Source organism: Pholis gunnellus, assembly GCF_910591455.1.
Source record: "Pholis gunnellus genome assembly, chromosome: 21".
In the NCBI taxonomy this organism is placed as follows: domain Eukaryota; kingdom Metazoa; phylum Chordata; class Actinopteri; order Perciformes; family Pholidae; genus Pholis; species Pholis gunnellus.
Genome location: NC_136548.1, coordinates 5,983,182 through 6,008,341, shown reverse-complemented (window position 1 = coordinate 6,008,341; position 25,160 = coordinate 5,983,182). Strand labels below are relative to the sequence as shown.

The following is a 25,160-nucleotide window of genomic DNA, read 5'->3' as shown; positions in this document are numbered from 1 at the left end:
TGCTAACATTATCATTGTGAGCATGTTAGCATTCTGATTCTCTTCTTGCAATATGTAGCCTATGCTTCCCTTCTGTTGAAATATAATGCTGTATCATTAATTAAATGAAAAGTCATGAATGTAATTGATAGACAACTTTGTATTGTTAACCAGCAAATTGTCCAGGTAGATCACAAAGCAGTTAGCCAAAATAGCTAACCATCGGGGCTAATGTTTGTGTTGTCTTTCAGTTAAACTCAGAAACAAGCATTTGAAATCATTTATCTGAAATTCAAAGTTTATTTAGAAAGCTTATATAGGCTCCCACTGCTTGAATCAGTATAACCTAGCCACAATTGTATCTGCTGAATCTCTAGAATTAAGAAGCAAAGTTAGCATGACACATATTCAATAATGGCTGCTATTATGAGAATGTCAATGTTGAAAATGAACAGCTAGTCCATATTATTCGTACATGGTGCATATTCCTAAATACATGCGTGTTTAATTAAACTGACTGACTAACATTCCCTTACTCCAGCATATGAGCACTTTTTAGCTGTAATGTGCAATCTATACTTGATGGGAACTGGAAGTGCTTACACAAAGTACAGCGGGTAGGAAGTAGATGGCATCAATAGGGGCCCAAAAACACATTTTTCCACTAGACCACCCCTCCTCCCTGAAAGGTTAATCTGGCCATGCAGCATACTCAAAAGTTACTGGGAAACCGGTTCTGCTGGATCTGAACTGGACTACAGATTGCAATTGTAAACTGATTGTGTATAATTCAAATCATGCTCGCAGGTAGGCCAATCCACTGCATACATCACATAAGCGGTTATTGCTGTTTCAGAGTTTCATAACTTTGACATCTTGCCCAAATCATTTAAATGTGAAAAGCGCAGCTCTCTTTAAAAAACAACAACATTGAACTATTTGCAACTTGAAGCGCTCAGAGCACAAAAAAAAAAAAAGCGTTCACTTGCTGTCACCCGCTGGAGTTTCTCGTCACCACTTCCTGTCTGTTGGCATTGCTAAACTCTGCACAAACTGTCAATCATTCCCATTTTCCTTTTGTGAGTTTTCTGACTAAAATCTGGGAAAGAAGAAAAAAACATGACGCATGTGCTCCTAAGAGACAAGTGCAGAAATATATATTCTCTAATCTAATGAGAATACGGGAGTGTGATCAAGAAAGTATGTGTAAATACATTTATGTGCATCAAATCATCAGAATGTCCATGTTTCATCAGCTTAAGACCTTTCTAAATGAGGGTTGGAGCATTAACGTGGTCCCTGCTGAAATAAGGGGCCACTCGATCAATTCCCGTCTCTGTGTAATCTTGTAGAACAGCAGTAATGGGTGAGTCACGGTGCTTATTGATCACACTGAGGACTTTCCCAGACAATACAGATGATAGTTAGGCAAAGCCTTCTATCACCTGTTATGAGAGGACAACAGCAATTCCCAAAATGAGCCTAGTCAATACAATCCGCTTTCAGATATACGGCTGGGAGATCAATAGTCCTTTCGCCATCGTGAGTGAGAATGAGTTAGTGTGTGTTTCTGGATGGCCTTTCCAGAGGTGACCTCTGCTCGATCCTGCCAAGACGCGCCTGAGTCCAACTGCTTTTTCACTTCGCAGCTGAGATGGCACCTCAATGGGGGGGGAAAGGCAGTAGGATGATGAACCAAGTTAATGAGTCCTCCATCAATATTTCTATAGCGTGTGACAGAAGAGACTTTAAAGCCATAGACATGGGATTAAAGAAATTATAATTAAAGATGGCGCATGTCTGGTCTGTGAGGGAATGATTACTGCATAGCCAGCTCTAATAGCAATTTCTCTCGCTTGATCTTTGCGGAGTTCATGGGGCAAGTTTTGTGCATAGCTGCATGTAGGCGCTATGAACATACACAAAGCCGTGTGATTAGATGGTCTTCATTCATGCCGAGACGACATTACATTTCGTGGCATTAACGTTTTTGTTTCAGGTTTGCGTTGGCAGTCTTTATATTGCCCACAGGGTTTTTTTTTGTCCTGGGAGCAGCATAAACATTTTATTCCCATAAAAACACTAAAAGACAATACTTTAAAGATAATGAAGTACATAAACAAGTATGTATACTGGTAGCAGCTTGTTTAGTTTCTTTTGAATTATTCAGCTTTTCTTTTCAGACCCAGCTGACACAGCGAGAAATATTCCTCACAAATATGTTCTATTATTAAAAGTCCTACTAATTTCCTCTCCCTGTCTTGGAGGAGTAGGGTAAATATTTAGATATGTCACTTTGACAATTATATTGTGTGATATATTACTGTGTTTTGGGAAAACACTACATACCGAAGGGGTTATTTATAATCTTACAGACACAGATTAAGTGAATGTATATCTCTCTGTTGTATAATAGACCAGGTTAGGGGTTTTATCCAGATACTGTTCTTATGAGACTTTTGTTTTATAGATAATTGATACCAGGTCACAAAGTTGCCTTAGATGGGAAAATGCAATAAAAAAGCAACTGAACCAAGGTCCTTCTTCCCGCTTACTCTAGTTAATTTCCTGGGACATTTTAATAGCACAGGGCATTATCAGACCTGTGTGTGTGTGTGGGGGGAATATTCGTCCTTTAAATGTATGGAATAATTAAGCTGGTTGAAGGGATTCCATATGCCCTTGCTGATGTGATGAATATTAAACCAAATCTCCATAAAACTGGGCTATACAGTTTGTGTTTTCCACAGTTACTGCAAAAAAAAAAAGTTCTGGTTAATTGGTTAATACCATTTCCTGCGTCCACTGGCTGCTTCCTGTAGTGTCCCGTGTTGCAGTAAAAACGCAACGCTATCGGCATGCATTAAGAGGGTACTTCCACATAGCCTGCCAGGCAGCTGTCACCAAGTGTACTCTTGAGTTTAGCCGGCAACTTTTCATTAAGGGAAACATTTATGGGTCCGAATTTAGCACTGAGACGTATTAGCCGGCCGTGATGCATTGTCAAGGGCGTCTTTAACGAAAATGGGCAATGAAAGACGTGTGTGGAAAGTAATAAAAAGAAAGAAGGAAAGGTGTAAGCTTTAAATCATTTTAAGAGAGTGCGTTCAACGTTAAATATACAATTGAGCCATTGAGTTTTCCAGTAGCTCATTTATTCCAAAACTGAGTTTCCAGGTGCTGTGGTAAAGTCTCCCTGAGCCAGCCTTCGTGTGCACCATTTTCAAACAAGTCACCAAAAGTCAGCAGAGCATTTGAGGAAGAGGGGGGGAGCTGCTGTTATCCAGTGATGAAGAAATGAATAATGAATACAATGCCAGTGAGGAAAGGGATACGATTTTTGCCTAGTTTTAAACATTTGTATTAGTCAGCCAAACATTTATCTATCAGACATATATAATATTTATTTTTTCTTTGCAGAGAAAGAGCAACATGATATGTGTTTCATCGACACACAATCCAGTCTTATCTTTGCTGCCGTCTCCTCAGGTCCTTTAATCGCAGTCTACAGCAGGATGATATCAAATCAATCCACACTTTCAATTTGATTTCATGGCTTCCTTGTTTTGTCCAAATTGTCCCTCACCACAAAAGCCAAAACAGAGAATTTGGGGTTGTCATCTTGCAATACCTGTAAAATCACGCTGTTTCTCCAGGGCACATAAACTGTCTATATGTCATTATAATTTAAATATCACACTCTATATTATTATTGGTGAATTAAAACAGCAATTAGATTTTTTTCCCCCACTTGTTAAAATCAAAGCACATTAGGCCAGAATGTGATTGCGCATTCAGAGTGGTTTGTAAGCTGTACATAACAGGTCTTGTAAGTGTCCCTCTGCAGCCATGCTGCATATTTAGTTTACATGTGACTAAGGCCATTTTAGAAGATCCACAGTGTTGGCAAATTAGATTAATTAGATATTGCATATTACTCAACAGCAAAGCTAATTCATTTTCAGTGACGTTCCAGTACGGTTCCATTAGAGGTGCTGTTAAAGGTGCTCAAAATGACTATCTATCACCTTCACACTGCTCTCAAAATGGCGACGGTGAGAGTAGGAAGCCAGAAAACGTGGCTTCAGAAGCAGCTATAGCCTGACCACCGACAGCTAGCTGGACTTCAGCTGTGGACTTCAGCCAGCTCACCACAAGTCCAGTCTTAACAGTGACTACGTTTACATGCACAATGTTCCACTATTATAAAAAATATGATAATATTGGGCATTCTCAATCAGGCCTTATTCTGAATGTTTACAGTTTTTCGATTGAGACATGATATGCCGATATAAAAAACCCAACTGAGACCTAAATAATGTCAGTTTGAGACACACGGCCTCAGGCCTGTTTACGGCCACCTCTGTGAGCCCAAATGAATGAGTTATGATGCCATCATCTGCAAAAGAACAAAATCCTTTGTGTTGTGTGACAGCTGGCTTTTCCCCTGGATGATAAATATATGGCTTTGCAACCAAACTCTTAAGTGGCAAGCAATAGACGTTGCTTTACTCATTCCTCAACAGCAAAGGGATTTCATTATATTACATCGACTTTTGTTACTCAGTACAGTTTACATTAAGGTACAGTACATTAAAAGTGCCTGTGAAGGAGCGCAATGTGAAATTAAGAGCATATTAAGTGCCTCCACACAGCTCTCATTGATAGACTGTCTATTAAAAATGGACACAGTCATTGTGACGACACCCATTGGTTCGTGGACTGCCGTTTTGAAGCCTTGAGGTCAACGTTTAGGCCGTCGCCGTCTTGGATTACGTCCATCGCCATCTTGGCTTTTTGCAACCAGTGAACGTAGGTGACCATATATGGAATGGGGAGGAGTGGCGTAGAGACACCGTATACGGCTCTGGTAGCGGCAGCAACCTGTCAATCACAAGATAGCCCCGCCCTAAAGCGTTACCTGCTTTATCATCTATCTATTTTACTCTAAATGGACCATAAATTACTAAATGAACATCATGCTGTTTTGAAGAAGACTTTAAACTAGCAATTGAGACCATAAACTCATGTTGACAATGTTTACTGAGGGAATAAATCAAATGAGAAGTACGGACATTTTCTCATAGACTTCTATACAACCAGACTTCTTTTTACAAACAGTTTAAAGTTTAAGGTATCTCGTCATTGGCTACTCTTTTCAGACCAAGCCGTTGCCGCCTGGTGGCAAGTTAGTGGCAAATGTGTGTGTGTGTGTGTTTATGCGTCTGACACCCCCCTCGCCCTGCTCATCACTCTGTTCCCCTCTGCTGCACTATGATTCAGTCCTCCAGCTTCCTCTGCACGGAACATTAGTGACTAACATATGAAACCCATTCATTGTGGTTGGAGGACTCATCCATAAATAAACAAACTATATTTTTGTGTTGCAAGAAGGTGAGCATTTGGTAAAAAAAACAATATGCATAAACAAGTTTGATACAGATTCCACACAAGAGCCATCATTGAATATAATAATAATAATTTAATAAAAACAACAAAGAGGCAGAATCTGACAAAAATATAAAAATGAATAGGAATGGAAATCTTGAGAAGAAGATACCTTGAGGCAATATAACATAACTATTAAGGATAATATTTCAGTCATAGAGTTACCTTTTAGCTTTCTTGACGCAATCGATGGTCCATAGATAATACTCTGCATAATTGAGAGGTAAAGTCGAGCTACATAATTTGATTGTCATATTATTGGAAACGTTGTTACTGTGGTTGTAGAATTAAGTTTTCCATGAATAATATATATATATATATTATTACATTTTTTCTTTTTTTTAAGAAACTAGAAATATTCAGAAATGGCATCACGGCAGAAAAGCATCCAACAAGACAATAGATATACTGTTTGGAAGTTAATTTTATTACTTTTGCAAAAAGTTTGTGTAACAAAATAACGTAAGCCTAAAGGTCCCCCATGATTTGACGAAATTGCGAATTATCGGTCGATTTTGTCTTTGCAATTGAAATCGTGATTACAGTTTACACGACTAAATATTATGAAAATATAATTATGTGGTGCAATATTTACTTTGTATCCGTAACAGCTACATGTATATAGTTTGCGAGTCACATTTAGGATGCTATGGCTTATCTGAAAATGTTCGATACAGGACTGATGACATACCCTGTGCATGTTTAAGCCAGCGGTAACTTTAGATTTGCAGGCTGAGTACAGCCAGCTTCACAACTCTGAATCCCAGAAGTCCCAGAGCTTTTACCTTGACAAACCTATATTGATGCTCTGATGTGCTTAAGTGTTGAACTGTTATGTTCCAACAATGCTTTCTGCCAGCATTCACTCATTTACACTTGACAAGTATCGAGCCACCTGCTAGCTTCCTCTATAAAAATTGACATGTGGCGATTAACTAGATTAATTCATGCAGGGACCTGCCATTTACTTGGTCTTTTAGGAACAAAAAAAGATTTTTCCAATGTTAGATTATGTTGCATAATGTTTTTCTCTTCCACAAAACCATCTTTTGCCAAATTTAAATAGCATGCAGAAAAAGCACAACCGGACATTTTTGGTGATTTACCACTTACAATTAATCCTGATTAGCTACAGCTGAGTGCATGCCAAACTGTTCAGCCCTATCATCCACTTACTATTTAATTTAGACTAAAAGGTGAGTAAGTGGACCTTTTAACTTAGACTGAGTTTCACAGTGTAATAAATGGTCGAATCACAGCAGTATAGTGGCAACATGCTGCTATAATGAAATCAGGAGTAACCAAGAGAGAAGATCTGTATTATATTATATGATATTTTTAGTTAAATAAAGTTGACTGCTTTTTTTCCTATGGAGGAATCGTTTTTCCTTTCCATGTACACATAGGTGGAAATAGCTCATGATTCAAATCTCATTCATTTCAAATGAAATATGAGTTTGATTGCATCGTGCTTTGTGCCCCTCGAGGAAGAGACAGTTCTCCGAAAACCACTGGCAAAAAAAGTTAATTGATGGAATCACGTTGCTCTTTATTGTTCTTGTAAATGTTTTCGCCAGCTCCCCCAGTTCCACACATAAACATCAAGAGGCACCGCTTGTCCAATATGCACATGTTTACACTGCATACCAGGAAGTGGGAATCCTCCACAGACAAGTTTTCAGAGGGCCCAGAAATCAATGCCATCTGTAATCACATAACCCATCAGAAGCCTTTCATCTGAGAAACAAAACCTCCAACAAAGCCGCCAAGTTTCAATCATCCACTGGCTCTCAGGCTGTTTATGCATAATTGTTAGTAGGAATATGGAAATAATGCAGTGCTAAGCTGTGTTTCGGGAGAGGATGTAATTAAATTGTAGTACTTTTAGTTTTCTCGTCACTGTCAGCCAGAAAAATCTGCTCCTACCTTACAAACTGCTGTTATGTGCTCGCAGGGAGGCTGTGTGTGTGAGCATGAAGCTCTCAGTACACTGCTGACTGCTAGAAGATGGCGACCGGCGTGGCGAACGCTGAAAGCGACTCTTCCGGTTGAAGTAGCTGCCAGCTGTCCAGGACCGCTTGTGCTTCCTCAGGTACTCCTTGTAGTTCTTGGTGAGCAGCGTGTACAGAAAGGGGTTGATGCAGCTGTTCGAATACGTCAGACACGTGGTCAGGTAGTTGATGTTGCGCTTGGCTTTGGTCGACAGGGGCAGTGAGGGGTGGAACTGACCCAGAAGCTGCCAGATCCAGAAGGGCAGGAAGCATGCCCAGAAGAGGAGCACGATGGTGAAGATCAGGTACAGCACCTTTAGCGACATAAGAGTTGAACCATTAATGAGAATCAGCGATGCACCAGATAGTGATGGATGAATGATTCAATTAATATCACCAAACGAGACATTAAATACAAAAACTCAACAAATCAGCATGTTTATAGGCTGAAATATAGCAAATAGCACACCCTACTATTATAATAGTAACATACGGTGATCAGAACTATGAAAGCCAAGAATGGATTATCAAACCCTTTTTGCCCCAGCACGATCATAGCAAGATATCCACAGTTGCTCACAGCACTGGCAGGGATAGAAAGTAGCCGACTAACTATTCTTGTTGCAAGAAGCAGCACTTTTGAAAGTTAGGCAGTCTGCATTCTATCTTGCTCCAAGGTTAAGATTGAGTTCATCTTATGAACGGCTTTAATGCAAGTAAATGGCAGCATCCGCCACATTGTTAAACACATTGATAAGACGAAATGAACCCGGTCTTCAATCTTGCTATGAAGCAAGGTTTCGTCTCAGCGTGAGCTGAGAGCAAGTGTGAAATGGACAATAGAAAAGCTGCAGCAGCAGGGAGAGGATTGATAATGGCATGCTCTAATCAGTGAGCCGAACAGATGCTGCAGTCATATACATCCTTTATAATGACAGTGTTGTTTGTAAACCCTTTCCCAAACAGAAAGTCAGCTGTGAGAAAGTGCACTAACAGCCTCGGTGAGTGGAATGTATTAGGCGAGAGTTTCTACAGCAGCATCTTGCCCAACGTCCTGCCTATTCATCAGGCTCTACCTGATGGATGTGTCTGGATTCATCTCCAGCTGAGTTGCAGCCTGGGTAAGACATGAGGGACAGGGACTAGGGTTATGGCGCACGCCAAAAAAGGCAAACCAAGAACTGGGCCATGGATTGGATTGGAGGGACTGTCTTCTCTCCTCAAAGTCCACGGAGGGAGGAGGTTGGAGTAGTGGGATGGGTCAACAAAAGTTCCAACTTTAACACGTAGGTTACTTTTTGTTTTCTGCCGACAGTCAAGGTATTTAAGAAAAAAAAACATGACCATGATCAATCCCCAATGTTTACCCAAATCTATTTGTTACGCTAACCAAGTAGTTTTAGAGCCTAAACCTCAGCAAAGCTGAGAAATGCCAGATCAGAAAACAGTTGATTTTTGCAACAGTTATCTGTATCGGTTCAGGAAGAATGTTGTTTGTGGTTGAATTGCTGGAGTCGGGTTGTCGAATATGGCTAAACACATGTATGCAAATATTCACTGGGTACATCTTTGAAGATGAGTGGTAAAGCCCAAAAAGTACTATTAGAAAGAAAGCTTGACTGAAGTAGAAACACTCATGTGATGCACTGACCTTTTGATTGGGAAGTTTCTTTGTCTGTTTGAACGTCTCCGTCTGTGAAACCCAATAAGTGCGTGCAAGCTGGATGTAGAGATAGCCGATGATCAGTCCAGGGGCGACGATGCTCGTGCAAAACAGGAAGGAGATGTAAACCTTGTAGGAGAGTGGCGTCAACGTGGGCTGACACATAGCCTTTTGGCCCACTGTCGCCAGCTGAATGCTCACGATCATTGGCAGGGTGAGGATGAGAGATGCCGCCCAGACCAGCAGAGCGATGGCCTTCCTGTAACTTTTGGACCGCTTGACTGTGTCGAGTGGCTTGAGCACGGCAAAGTAGCGCTCTGTGCTCATGATTGTCAGCGTGAAGATACTGGCGTGCATGGTCAGGAAGTCCATGCTGATCAGAATCCGACACCCTGCGTCCCCAAAGTACCACCCCTTCAGGAAGTGTGTGCAGACTACAAAGGGTATGGTGAGAAGATAGAGCAGATCTGCCAAAGCTAAGTTTATGATGTAGATGTACATGGAGGCTGCAGTCCTCATGGAGTGGCACATGACCACCAGGGTGTAGATGTTCCCGGAGACTCCGACGAGGCACATGATGGAGAGGATGGTGCCGATGGTAAAGGTGGCGGCTGTGTCCTCGTGCGTGCTCAGAGGTGTGTCGGTGGCGTTGGCGCCCCTTTCCACCAGGACTCCCACAGGATCCATGGATACTGTGGTCATATCTGGATGCGTGGGGACAGAAATGTAAGCGGTGAGGGTGGCAACTGTACAGAAAATCTTTCCTTCATTCCTTCATTCCTGTTCCTTCATTCCTTCATTCCTGTTCCTTGGACTATTATTTCATTGAACTGGATTGGAACTGTCATAAATAAGGTCTAATATAGTCAGAAAACTATGCTGGCCTGTTTAATTTCATTCATAATCTCCTTTAGTAACAGATGAAGTCATTAGGGAAGGCTTTAATGAGCTTGCTTTCAATGCAAAGCTTCTTTTCAGGCTCTATTTCTACGAGTCATTTGCAAAATCTGACTGCTTGCATGTTTGCAGAGGTGGGGATCTACTATGACCAACTCGCTCACATTGAGGAAAAGAAAATCCCTCACTTCACCCATAGCATAGAGAGAGAGAGCCGCTCTGAAAATAGCTTTGAGCTTATCAAATTTTTACAGCAATATAAACTGATGACGATGTGCATCCGCACTCTCTGAGAGCAAAATGAAGCAAGCTTTTGTGATGCACGCACCCGGGAGTATGTTTAAAAAAGAGAAATAATAAGCCTCATGATACAGTTGTATCATAGTTGATGCAACTGTTAAAGGAACACAAAGATGTTTTTACTCAGTCACAGATCTCTCCCTTTGTCTAAATCATGACATTTGGGGATTAAATGGACATAGATAATTGAAGAAGTATTCTTCCTTTGTGACATATGCTGTTCCAAAAGCACCAGGGACAGAGATGACAGGGTTGATATTGCATTTCGGTCCTCACAAATAGACCCGTCCGCTCCGCTTAGCACGACAGCCCTGATGCTTGCAAGTAAATGTACCTTTTAAAGGACACATCACATCTGGCCATGCGAGTGAATTACAATCTTAGAATCTGGAGTCTTACCTGGACTGCCTTCCCAGGACACAAGGGTTCAACACTCAGCTGCTTCCATCAGCCATGCTTTGTCTCACTCGGCTCCTCCGAAGTTCTCACTTGCTGCAAAAATTGCACTCTATGAAAGTCCCAATTGATTCTTCAGAGTCGTTGAGGGGTGAAACCAGCCGGTGGAACAAAAGGGAAAATCTATATCCAGCTGTCTAGAGGGGGTAGAACAACCTCAATGAGTCATCCACTACAATAACAAAAATCCCTCCATTGTTGATTAGTTTCTCAACAGCAAATGAACCAATCCAAAGTGTCTTGATTCAAAAGAATGGTACATTGATAGCTTAAAAGTTATTTTCCATTCCCTCTACTCTTTGTGCACCTTGGGAGCATCCAAACACTGTCAGCTGTTACATCGGCAGCGGATAAAGATAATATAGACAAAATTAAAAAACCAAACAAGAGAACATCAATGAAACGATGACTGATGAGAAGTGAGGATCACGTTAAGCTACAGCTGGTTACGGAGAATCCACCCCTTGGACTGAGCGAGAGAGTGAGAGTGCCAGAGGTAGAGAGGGAGCAAGAGAGGGGAGACAGAGAGAGAGAGAGAGAGAAAGAGAGGCAGGAGCACGCTGCTAGTGAGGCACTCTCACTCAGAAACCCAAAGTGGGAGGGAGAAGACGGAGAGAACGGACAAGAGAGAGGTATGCAGGAAATGTGTTCTGCTCTCTCTCTCTCTCTCTCTCTCTCTCTCTCTCTCTCTCTCTAACCTCTGTGCCATCTATTTCCATGCAACGAGGGCATGTGCCACAAACTGATATGCAACACTTTGACTTGAGACACATTACGCACCGACAGAACGACCCTGCTGACACAAACACGCACGCAATATAAATCAATAGGTAAAAAGACAGCCCAGCACGACCCAATTGTTCCAGCGTGGTGTAACCGGTATCCATTTTTTAAAAATGGATAGAGCCAAGGTCAATGTCACCTACCTCTGCAGCAATTCACCTAAGCATGGTCCTTTCACATCATCCGCTGCTGGGTTGGCTCGGCCTCGTTAAACAATGTGCTTGGCCTTCTATTGGTACTCATACAGGCTACGGGGGGACAATGCATTTATAAAGGCGTACAGCTGGCTTGTGCTCGTCCTCACTCACACTGGAATTACATATGAAAAATAATAATTCAACCATGTGAAAAAAAAGCCTCTTTGAAATTCTTCTGATGGCATATGTTTTTGTTTTGAATTGAGTTCAGACTGAAGTGAATTTTGTAGGGAAAGTGATTGCATATCAAGGTAATGTTAAGATGTAAGTGGATGAGTAACGGGTGCAAATTCATGCTGGGTGGTGAAAGCTGCGGGGTAAAGATGTGTCCACGTGAGTCAAAAATGTTTCAACTTAACAGGGCTGGCAGGACTAATTCTTTCAGCATATCCCCCAGGCACAGGGCTGTGCTGTGAAGTGATTTTGGCACAGTGGCTGGTCGGGGTACCGCAATGTCTGCGTTCATCGCGTGACGCACACGGGCAAAGAATGCATTTTTCCCCTTACAAAATCTTTAGAAAAACAGCAGCTGTGAAACGATGCATTCTTCCTTTTTTTTGACCATTGCAAACACATCAAAATGACTTTTTGTTATTTGAATTTGATGCATTCCGTGCAATATCCTTTGGACGATGCAGAAGAGCGGTATCATAATCATTTTATCCTGCTCATGTGTGCGGGGAGCCAACAGGAAGTCAGCTGGCTCCTGCAGTGGAAGACCCGGCGGGTGTGCTCTTAAATCGGCTCAGCTTTAGAGGTAATTTAGAGTGAATGCTCAATGTGGCCCAAAGAAAGTGAAGTGTGAGGAAGTCTGCGGAAGCAGCCCATTGAGCAACTTTTAAAAGGAAGGAAGGAAGGGGGTTAGCATTTTTTGCATTTTCGCATCCCAGGTCTTGAAGTCGATGGGGTTTTTTAACAGGTTTTAGGTTAGATGGCTGAAATTTGGTCTGTGGCATTTTGTTCTATTACATTGTTTATAGATCATAGTTCGTTTTTTAAGTTAGCTTTATACTTCTGCAGATTGCCTTCACGCTTCAAAAATTGAGACAAAGAAACGCCATCACATCGACTGGTCCCACAGCCTCCATGTGTCACGCTCAAGCGATCTTGGTAGAGATCATTTACAGCCCAACGTTAGCTTTTTACCTCTGGTGATTGCTGTCAATCATATCAGCTGTCTAGATCAGCTGGTCTCTAGCACGAGGACATCGTTAGCCATTATCTTGCTGCTGTGTCTCTTAAATATGATTGTCTCTCTACCTTCAGTTCATTCAAGCTGCTGTCACGCAACCCTCCACCTCCCCATCTCTGCCCAATCTTCGCAGATTCATCAACTCATCATTCTATCAGCCACCATCACCACCAGTGTCTGGACTCCACGGGGGGATTTATATTGTTGCCGCTCATCACAACTCAATCACAAATCTCCTCGTGGAGTTCAAGCGCCAAAGAATTTCTGTGTAACTCATTAACGCAGCGTCTGTCATAACAAATATTAACTGCTAATCATTCACTTTTCTCTCCTGATTGAACTGAAATCTGTAGGATTATATGACGATGCGTATTACAAGGCTTAGCGACTCCACTTCCATAAACGTGAGGACAAAAGAACACAGGGGGTAGTCTGGAGGCCAATAACAGATCGAGCTAGATTTCCTGCTAACCTTTAAATCAAAAGGCAAATATGTAATCAAACACAGCACAGACACACAACACACAGTCAGCTGTGTTTTTTGATATTTCCACTGGGCACCAAAGTCTGACATTTTCATATCTTATAAGGGCATTAAAGCTGGGCACCTTTTGTTGCATGGGCTTCAATGACGGCCTTTTGAAAGGTATTATTCTGTACTCTGGTGTGAATATAACACATGAATAACAAACCATCCTGAACTGCTTGTAAGTTTGATGTCTGCAATTCTTTAAAAAACAAACAGTCAACACCAAAAAACCCAATCCAAACATCCTAATTTCTCGTTAGCATGTGTAGCTAATATGGCCAATAACCATGGGCTTTGTTTTTTTTTTTTGTCTTGCTAACGTTGCTATTTTACGTGACACACACGTTTATGGCCCAAATTGTTTATGGCACCACTTGAAATCAGAATTCCATATTTAACCAGAGAGCCTCTCTTTGTTGCAAGTCAATACGCTTAGCCACTCGACCATGTGGTGAGCAGCCCCCATGTGGTATTCATGAAACTACAGCATATTGGTAATAGGATTGAAATGATATATGGTTGGCTGGAGACACTTGTAATGCACATGAGAGAAACAAATCTCTCTGACAGCCTGCATTTTGCTTTTACGGCCATATTAAAGAACTCTTATCAGTCAAGAAGGTTTAACGATATAAACATGCCAGTCGAAAAAAAAAGCAAGCAGGTCTCGTCTCCGCAGGTCTTTACAAACCATTGGAAATAAATTATTGGCTGTTACGTTACCTTGTTCTGCACGAGAATGTCTTGTGTGTCTGAGGGTTTACGTGGTATGTAGTCAAAATGTATAAGGGCTGTCTTTTGGATCTTATCACAGCAGGGGTCACATTGCTTCTGTGGTGTACGTGTTTAAAGGTCACTTGTAAAAGTGGAGACTATTTGTAAAGGGATTAAGGGAAGCACGGATGAGCAGCTATTTAAACCACATCAGGACTGAATATCGGCTGCTTGCGCAACACATGATGCAGTGCAACCGCCTGTTACAGATTTCTGCAACCATATGAGACTTTATGACACCCGCCTCCACCTCATTAGCCATCACACACACACACACACACACACACACACACAGACGAATGGGGAAAAGAAACAGGAGGAACAAAGGAAAGAGAGTAAAAAAACACTCACAAATGCAGATTATTTTCCCTACCACTGACAGCTCGGTTGCACATGCGTGTGTATGTCTGCACGTGTTAAGTGCGTTTATCCTCTTTTAGCATACTGAATGCCAGGCCAGTTGCGGAGGGGCAGCTGCATCAATCAGCCGCTCAGTAAATCACACGCTTTATCCTGTTAGCCTTAAGCCTAAGGTAAATAGCATTTTGGCTGAATGCACAAATGCCTCTTCAAAGTGCACTCACCGACCATGTTGATGTCGTACAGGTGCCCAACATGCACAATGCTTCCTCATTCCGAAACGATGAACAGCGGTGACCACTGTCTGCTCTCCATGGTTCTGTAAGGATGAAGTTTGTCAATGCAGGAGAAGCAATAACCGAAGACAATGTTCGAAATGAATGCACATCAAAAAAAAAAAAAAACACAGCCAAGGTACAACAAAACCTCCCAAAATGAAAGCAAGGACAACAAGGTAGGTTTGGTTGCACGGAGCGTAATGGAGACTCTGCGGTGCGCCACACTCTCCTCACCACCACATGTAGCGGCCTTATTGATGGCGGTCAGTCTCAAGCGCCGTTTAGGAAAATAAATTCCTCGGTGACCTCATAGCTGCGGCCATAATGATCACACCAGAAGCGCATTACTCCGCGCCGGTCAACAGGCGAGTGTGCTCCTCTCTCTCTCTCTCTCTCTCTCTCTCTCTCTCTCTCTCTCTCTCTCTCTCTCTCTCTCTCTCTCTCTCTCTCTCTCTCTCTCTCTCTCTCTCTCTCTCTCTCTCTCTCTCTCTCTCTCTCTCTCTCATACAGTATATTCTTTAACATTTCAAAATATTGCTTCAGTAAAAATATTTGTATTAATGTATGTGTACATTGTGTGTATTTATATGTAATTATATATATAAAATGTTATTAATATTTTATTGTATTGTATGTTATATAGGGCGACTGTGGCTCAGTGGTAGAGCAATGGTCGTCTTTCAATCAGAGAATCTGCGGTTCGATCCCCGGCTCCGCTTGTCCATGTCAATGTTTCTTTGTGCAAAATACTTAACCCCAAACTGCTCCCGCTGTCACGGGATGTCAAGATGAGGACCCAATAGCAAGACCACAGGAGACAGAGTCTGGTAAAACAAGTTTTATTTTCACCAGGATTTAAAGGGATGTGTGGAGCCCGTGGTCCGACACAGGTGGCCAGATCGCCAATGTGAGTCCCGTGGCTCGACACCGGAGGCTGGCAGCTCAGCAAGTATTCTACACCCGTAGTGGAGAGGAAGGAAGTTAGCCCAGGAAAAGTCAACTGACTACTGAAGCAGAAGAAGATACGGACTGACAACCCAGGCCTGCAGGGCCAGGGTTGATAAACAGCCAGGCGGTGATCAGTGGAATCAGGATCAGCTGGTAATGATCCAGATTGTGCCAATCAGAGGTGTGGCCATGGAAATCGTCTGGAGGCAGGTCCAAGAAAACAAACACCGAGCACATGACATACAATAACAAACAGGGGAATGACAGACACATGAGGAGAGGAGATTGGGGGGGAAACAGAGGTTAACACACAATGGTTCAGACAGGAATCCTGACACCTGCGGTGTATGAATGGGTATGAGTTTTTTGTTTGTCCTCATGGGCATGCAGGTGGCACCTTGCATGGTAGCCCCTGCCATCAGTGTATAAATGGGTGTGAATGGGTGAATGACGACATGTAGTGTCAAAGCACTTTGAGTGGTCGGAAGACTAGAAAAGCGCTGTACAAGTACAGTCCATTTATTACCACCTCGCCTCATTCAATGCCCCCCTCCTCGTCCACCCCATATCCAAATCACACACAAGACACATGTGTTTTCATGACTTTTGGGGACATTACGTTATGGGCACGAGCAATTGTCTCCATTTTGTGCCAAAAAAAAAGACAAATCTCCTCAACGTAACCAGGTTATCAGATTTATATCCCCACAAGACAGATAAAACACGCACGCACACACGCACATTTAACTATAGGCTGACATTATGGAGATTACAGTTACAACTTGGAATTTTTCGATGGGACAAATGTCAAACCACAGGTTCAACCCTAAGTTAACGCCGTTATCAGTAGCAGTATAAGAACTACATATTTTTACAGCGAGTCATGATGTTTCTTCGTATACTCTATACAAAGTGTGAACTTCAGGACAAATTGGTGGCTGGAAAGCCTTACTCCACCTCAGGCTGATTAAAGTCAACCCGCTTCATTACTGGATCTGACTCATCAAAGCTGCTTTGAGCACAGAAACAAGAGGAAAGACCAAACGAAAGCTCGAGTTATGGAAGTGTCAGTTTGCCAGTAAGGACGTCCGTCACAGTTCATTCATTACGCTGACAGACAATCACAGTCAATCCTTCCATCAGATCAGTCTCAATGAAGATGTGCCTCTGTACTGTCTCCACACACATGCAATGTGCTCAAGTGTGTATGAATCATTCCACCATGTTGAGAAGGGATTTGAGTCAAACACAACAGAAAGGTTTCATTCTCTCGTGGGTTTGAACGCACATCTGCAGCCCATCACAATGCAATTCATTACTCCTCCGTAGAGTAGAGCAGCACGAGACTCCATTGAAATGTAAAGTCGGACAAAGTCATAATGCAGGTGCAGGTAGTTTCATTGTTTTCCCTATTCTATGTCCTATTATATCAGCTTGTAATAATGCCAGGACATTATCCCAGAGAGGGATCTGGGTGCAAAGAAAATCACACATTTCTCACCTTGCAATCACATCTTGAAACAGTCTGTGCAGTCCCCAATTCTGCTATATTTCAAAAATCCATAGATACAGATCAAAAATGAGACAGTTATAAATACTATAAAGGCAGCGACAGGAGCTACGTGTTTTTTTGAAAATCTAATCTCTGTGTTTTAAAAAATTGATTTGTCTTGAGAAGGAAAAATGCAACAGGGGTGAGACACACATTGATTTTCTTGATACTGGATTGATCCGCCGGTCTGCCTTGTTTCAAGATCGTAGACTTGTTTCTTTTTTTAGTGACTTTTAAAATGAAAAGTAATGGAAGTAATGTCCTTTTAAGCCTTTCTGACATATATATATATATATATATATATATATATACCATAACAGGCCAAATTATATCTATTAGATATTTATTTTACCTAAAAATGAGAAAATGAATATCAGCCTAAAGATGGACATCTTGGCATTGTGTGTTACTCTTCAGCATTGTTATGCACTAATCTCTTGATTACCTGTGCAATAGTGCAGTGCTTCATTCTTTTCTAGATCACGATCACAACATGATCCGCCATCTCCTAGATTGGGACCAGCCCCTATTTGATTGGATCCGGCAGCTCCTTTGTCATTATCAAAACGTGTAAACACATTTTGTGTAATTATTAAGCGTTACATTTATATTATATTGATATTGATGATATTCATCATTTGTTTTCCTACTTTGGATGCATTCTAAATCAGATTTTTCTGAAAAAAAAAAAAAAGAGGAAGAAACATTCGAAGGTCACGCGGTGACGGCTGAAGCATGTGAGTTTTGTGCATTTGTCGCGTTAGCCAACATTACTGAGATTTGGATTACCAGCCTCAGCAACAAGGAGAAAACTGGTGAAATGTCAAATAGACTATTATATATATATATATATATATATATATATATATAGGGCCCTGGGTGGGCGGCTATCTGGCTCGAGCTGTTGGGTTGAGAGAGAGTACAATACAGTACAGTATAGCTGAACAGCCTGGGGACATTTGGACAGGATTCATTTAACGCCAAGAAAGGCTATTATTCCTGGCTTACAATCAACAAGACAAGTTTGGGCTGTGCCATCTTCAAAAACTGTGTCTGATATGGTCCAGAACAAACTGCGGACATGGAACTGACTGAAGAACTGCTCAGTTACATCCTCTTCAACAGACATAAAAAACATCGCCTGAGAACATATTATTGATCTTTTAATGGTTTAAAAGGCTGCATTATAGTAAAGTGATGTCTGAACTTACCAGACTGTTCTAGCTGTTCTGTTATTTGCCTTTACCCACTTAGTCATTCTATTCACATTACTGTTTATCTATCAATACGTTTACATTTTGTTTAACCACCAATGGTCAACCGTACAATAGATGATTTGATTTGTCCAGCCCTCACTGCAGGCATTGTCTGTGTTGTGAAGTGAAGCTTCTAACGCGCTCTCGCACTCGACATGTGGATTTCTTCATACTATCATCATCATCGTTAGCGTCAAGAAGCCACGTATCATGCAACGTCCTGGCTTCAAAGTAAAAGCACTTCCTGTTTCAATGCAATCACAATTAAAGTAAATCAGATCAATTAAACAATTTACAACATTCTCCCGCCAGTTGTTCATTCCTACTCAGCCCATTACTTTAACATATCTCTAATGGATATATCAACTGAACAGGTCTCCTCAACAAACTGCCTGTAGAGGTATGAAGAGTACAGGAACCAATGAGTCCATCCCTCCCAGGGAACAGTTGTTTTATCCTGCCCATCTTCCAGTTCTGCCTGGGCGTGTTGTCCTCTCCAATCAGGATGACATCTCCCACCTTCAGCACAGTGGGTGTGGGTGTCTCACACTTGTGAGCTGATTTCAAGTCCATCAGGTAGTCCTTTTATCCAGCGGTTCCAAAAGCTGGTTAACAGCCTCTGCCGGTACCTCCATCTCTGGCCCAGGTCCTCTCTGCTCACGTTAGTTGCCTGAGATGGTGGCAGCATAGTCTTTGGCGGCAGAGAAGTTAGTCTTTTCCCAACTAAAGAATCCCAAACTGTTGGGATTCTTTAGAGGGTGCTAAACTTTAATGAGGCCTTTCTCTTAAAAACGGCCATGGGCCTCACATGTGACGGTGCATCTGTTACGCTTGGGCGCAAGAGTTGAGTGGCTGTCAATCTACAAACCCTCAAGATCTAAGCAGTACGGAGAGATCACCCTGCCCTCTTTAAACATTTTACGCGAGCAGCGGAGGATGACTCGCGCGACGGCACTACCTGTTAGAGCTGCAACGGCCTGGTCAAGCACCTGTCATCATATGCTTTTGTAAACAGTTTAGGACTCATGTATGATGCACTATGAGAACTCTCGGAACTGGCTCTCGAGTCTCCCACTATGAGACAATCATAGTGGTACATAAAGCCATATGTTGGAAGATCAGGGTGTTTGAGGCCATGTTTTGGCGAGCGGGTTAAGCTGAGCCAGAGAGAAATCGTTTGGTGAGAGATGAAGTGGAGACACCCTGCCTGCAGATTGGCATCGATGGTCCACAGAATTTCATTTGGGCGTAGAAAATAGAGAATAACGGGACATTTATCCCAGATGGACAGAAAGGTTTCATGGCTGCGGTCAATACTTTTCCCATCTCAAGTGTAGAGTGTGAGAAAGGCTTTTCCCAGATGAACTTAATCTGCAGCGCTACTCTGTCTTTGCCTTGTTTGACCCGCGTTGACCAAGCTCAACCCCAGAGGTCATAGATTACCAAAGGATACAGGACTGCCAAAGACATGAGGAGTACAACAAAAAGCAGGGACAAGGAGGCATACATTTTTAATTATTCAATACTTTTGGAATTTATGGAAGATTCTCTGTCAAGTCTATGCGGCGCTCGCAACAAACAGCGCTGTCCATGGTCCTGAAACAACAGCTTGAACGAGCTTTATTGATGTCGTGAGTTCAGCAGCTTCTCTGTGTTCCGACACCTCCTGATTTATAAATTAAACACTGGCTGCAACTAACAACTGTGACACACTACTTTGTCACTCTCTGACTATAGTTCACAGAGTCCTATTGAGGAAACTTTACTTCAGAGAGTTAGAGGCTGAATGCTTTGAGGCAACAGAGGAAGAAAAAAAGTAGATGCAGCAGCAGGGGGGGGGGTCTGGCATGGACGCACGGACTGTCACCACTAATGACCACAACTGCAGTGTGGAATCCACTTTATCAGTTACACTGGTCCACAGGAGGGCTGTACGTGATGTTCAGCCGAGACTACGTTGCATACGGGGCTGGTGTTTTTTTCTGGCTGTGTGCAGACAGATGCGACTACAGACTCAGACGTTCGCTGCTGATGACCACGGTTTGATTGAAAATATTCAAAAACAGCGCCGTGAGGCAAGCCTCCTGGTGTATGTGTGTGTGTTAAGACAGTGTGTACCTGTGATGTTCTGGTTGCCATTCAGTCAAAACAGTGACAGTGTTTTGCTTTTCTTCAACAGTTATTTAAAAAAAAAAAATGTATACATCTACACACACATAAGGACAGCCTGGAGCATTTATAGCATATGACAAAAACGCATTCAATCACCTCGGAGAAGGAAGAGTGGGGATTGGATTAATGTGAGGTGATCACTGCCCACGGCTGACCGACCCGATTCAAGCTGCACTTGACGGGCAGACGTCAGGAGGACACAGGACTCCGGTGGTAGAAGAGGAGACGGACTCTGTTTACATCAATGATGCTTGGTGCTCAAACATAGTCAAAGTTAATGAACAGCGTTTCCCTGATGTTGAGTTTTTTACTTTAAGACATCGGCCATATTGCCCAGAGCATTGTTTTGTTGCTGCTATTTGATTTGCTCTTGATGCAAGTTAAAAAAAATGCGCTTTAGGAAATGCGATACTGTTTTTTGTCATGATTTTCTTGTGTAGCAAATGGGCTACAGCTGCAATTTGCTAATACATAATAATAAATAATGACGATAAATGATCTGTGAATCCTTGCGGGTGAAAGATGATAGATGGAAGAAACAGGTTATTGGTGGTGAAAGCAAACAACCAGTTAGCCAGTTTAGAAAACCAAGCTCTAAAGTTTCTTTTGGAAGAATAATCCAACCCTGGCCAGCTGCAGACACAGAATATTGGCCAAATCTGTCAACATAAGTTATTTGACTAAGAGTATGAATGCTCTTTGAAGCTGTATTATTCATAAACAGCATGCTCACAATATAGTTTGTTGAAAAGAAATAAACCTTTAACTATCACTGTGGAGAACTCTTTTGAACTACAAAAAGTAAAGAAAATCAAACTAACAAAAATCTGAAATGTGTTAGAAATTTGTCAAAAGGTAGGTTTTCCTTCAGCAGCTGAATTTGGAGTGCTTCTACATTAAATGTCAAGCATTGAATCTGAATGAAATCCTGTCGTGTGTGTGACCCCACACTGCCCTCTAGCATCTCTTCCTTTCAGCACCTTAAACCATTCTCCTATTTTGAAGAGAGAGTTACAGCAGCACCCTCACATCACTTGTTTTTTACTTGTCGCTGTCCCTGCATCAACCCTGACAAACAGTTTCCATGGGAACAAGAGACTGTATACAGAGTAAAGACGGACGATGGTGCATTTTATGAGTAGCCCATCTGTGACATTACCCCACTGCAGGGGTTGGGGGTCATCCCACCTCAACCCCAAGGATCAGTTCAAAAAGCTCTGCGGCCAAATTCACAATTTCACAACAACCCAGCAGGACGAGGCAGGGTAGGCAGTGAGACGGGAACAGGACAAGCCGAACGAGCGGGTAGACATTACAAGGATCTGGCAAGGAGTGACTGAGGGGCAGGAGTTTATGTAGAGGGAAGAACAGGTGAGAGGAGTTGTGCTGATGAGGGGGAAGTGCTTGATTAGTGATCAGAGGCAGGTGAAGGGAATTAGGCTGAGGGAGTAACTGACGGGTAGAGTGAGGAGGGTGGAGTAACACAAAGACACACAGAACGCAGAGGCAAAGCCTAATCGTGACAGAAATATGTCCATATCTCCCACATGGATTGGCACACCAGCTCGTGCAGACATTCATAGTTCCTAGATTATGTATCCTAATGTTTTTTTTGGTTTCTTTGGATCCTTTGACTTTTCCTCTGACTGCTTCAAGAAGTTGACATTTGCCGTATCAGATCATTTCATCTGATACTGCAAATGCATCATGTATGTACGTGTCTTGACAACTATTGCCATGACATTTGGGAAAGACATTTATGTCCCCCACAAAATGAATAACCAAATACCTGCAAAGCGAATGAGATTCCCATCCAACTTTAATCTTTTACTTTGGGGCATATCAAGACATACCGTAGCTCAACATGAGTTTGAATGTTATTTGTTTCAGACTCCTGTTCTCATAGTAACAGGTTGTTGATATTAACGTTGCCAAATTCTCTTGTCATTAGAGATCTTCCTCCACTTTGTCAGCCTTGTCTGTTTCATTTGGAATTTCCAGGTTGTCGAGTCACAAAGGTTTTATCATTTTCTGTGTAATCTTCCCGAAAATTCAATTTGGGCTTTTCAATGTATTTGACTTGACCTTCCAAACAGTCAGCAGGTTTCTCAGTCTGGTTGGATTTACAATCACAAAGGGTTGGCATCACAACAAGGGTCTGCTATTTTTTGGTCCTAAATATGAAATCAAAATATTATTGAAGCTCTCCAAGAGTTGTTATTCGGCATTATGACCGTAATGTCCCTTTTCCAGTGCTTCACCATAAGCCTTTGGCCTGCAGCCTCGTCTTTGACAGGGAAGTCTGGTCTGTGGGAGCTGAGAGGGAAATGGTCCAGGAAGATAAAAACAGTCAGACGCTCTGAGTAACCTCTGTAAGAAAGTAAGAAAGGAGTAGAGACACATGGTGATATATGAAGAGAAGAGCATGATGATTTCTCCCCAGAAAGAAAACTAGTCTAACTGACACATTGGGGCTCAAACTGTTGTTGTCAGCATCCACAAATGCAGCTGGATACTGTTTTTATATGTTACAGACAATAACAACAGGATACTCTCAGTCAATCAGCCACTACACTATCTATTTCATGAGTTTAAGAGTTGCAAACTCTTTATGGTGCCCTTGGTTGTGGAAGTAAAAATCTCATCAATTTTTCTTATAGGAAATGTTAAGTGACTCACAGTTGGAGCTTTTTTTGTGTCTTGGATCGGCATGAAACTCCCCCGGTTGAATCGTCAGTACAAAAGATAAACAATTAGAAAATATCTGGTTCTTTGACAAAGAGTAGTAATAATGATAACAATAATAATGTATTTATTTATAGTGCATATTAATACAAGAACTGTAGCTCAAGAGCTTTACAAAAAGAAATCGCAACACATTAAAACAAGGGCAGATAAAATAAGACAATACAAAGACTAGAGGCTAAAATATATAAGTTAATAAAACAGAGACAATTAAGAATATAATAATTTGTTAAAGAAATTACGAATACAAATAATAATAATAATAATAATACTTTGAATGACATTACTTATAGGACACTTCTACACAGCCATCATTGAGTCCATCCTCTGCTCCTCCATCACGGTCTGGTACGCGCATCCTTCGCTCTGCCGAGAGGGTGATTGGCTGCAATCTGCCATCGCTCCAAGACTTGTTTGCTTCAAGGACCCTGAAGCGAGCGTTCACCTTGGACAAAAACTGTTCGAGCCCCTTCCAGCTGGCTGCGGTCCATCAGGACCAACCTCATGCCACATTAACAGTTTTTTCCCCGTCTTCAGTTGGGCTCATCAACAAAGCCCGGGACCCCCGCTGACTCTGACATCCCCAGGACAATTTCCTAGCGGTCACTTCCCTACACATCTCCTCTAGGTGTCTTACTAAAAATACACTCAACACTTTTACATTACACTTACTGTACATCTCACTTGGTTATAGTCCTGTTATCTGTTCGTCTGTGCACTTTATTTGATATTTTACTGTAAATTTTAATATGTTTCTACTTTTTGCACTGTGTTGATTGTTGTTGATTGTTTAATGTTATGCACCACCCGTCATGTTAAATTCCTTGTATGTGCAACATACCTTTGCAATAAATGGTTCTGATTCTGACAAATTAGATAAATTGATTTTTCAAGAAAGTGCAATACAATACATACTTGTCTACATACCTTAACATGATTGTTATTGAAATCAGTTCATCATTATTATGATGATCAGAAAGCTAAAATATATTCAGTCACAAATATAACAAAAGCTTGAGAAAATTGCGAATACATTTCTATTTTGACCCTTACATTTCTGCAGTTGTGTCTGTCCTGAGGTTCTCTAAATAAAAAGGGATGCGAAGTGTTTATTCAGTTGTCTGCCACAGGCAGTGATGCACAAGTCAACCCTGCACAGTATGGTCCTGCAAGGTCAGAGAAGAATTACATTAACAAATCCATCAAACTGCAGGCTTTACAATGTCATAGAGGCAGTGGTGGTGAATTAGCCCGGCAGCTTCTCAGGCAGTGTGGCTACAAGTCCCCGGGAGCAGATTACAGCAAATTGCTGTTTTAAATTATCTGCCCAAGCTTTGCTTCAAACATCTCTAATTATAAAATGAGTCTCAGTGACCCAAGCTGCAAACCTTTTTCGGCCGCATTTACACAGTGTTAGGTTTGAGTTGTAGTTCAAGAAATGGATGAGGAACATAATTGAGTATTGTTAATCAAGGTCACTTTGACAGGTCTTTTCAGCCGCATTTCGTACTGTGAAAGAAATTGTTGTTCTCTTCCCCTGCCCAGTCTGTCTACCTGACAAGAATTTGCAGACAAGAATGAAATAAGCATTGTGAAATAAATAGAACACGAGTTTGTCCTGTGAATTCATGGACATTGTA

At 41.8% G+C, this 25,160-nt stretch overlaps 1 protein-coding gene across 1 annotated transcript; it reads right to left on the bottom strand.

Annotated features, from left to right (window-relative positions):
• Positions 1 to 7,354: 7,354 nt before the first annotated feature.
• uts2r (urotensin 2 receptor) lies at positions 7,355 to 9,783 on the bottom strand (the record flags this gene model as incomplete). Its single annotated transcript, XM_079182128.1, has 2 exons — positions 7,355 to 7,732; positions 9,070 to 9,783. 2 exons carry the CDS (start codon positions 9,781 to 9,783, stop codon positions 7,355 to 7,357), a joined length of 1,092 nt encoding a protein of 363 aa, XP_079038254.1.
• Positions 9,784 to 25,160: the final 15,377 nt, after the last annotated feature.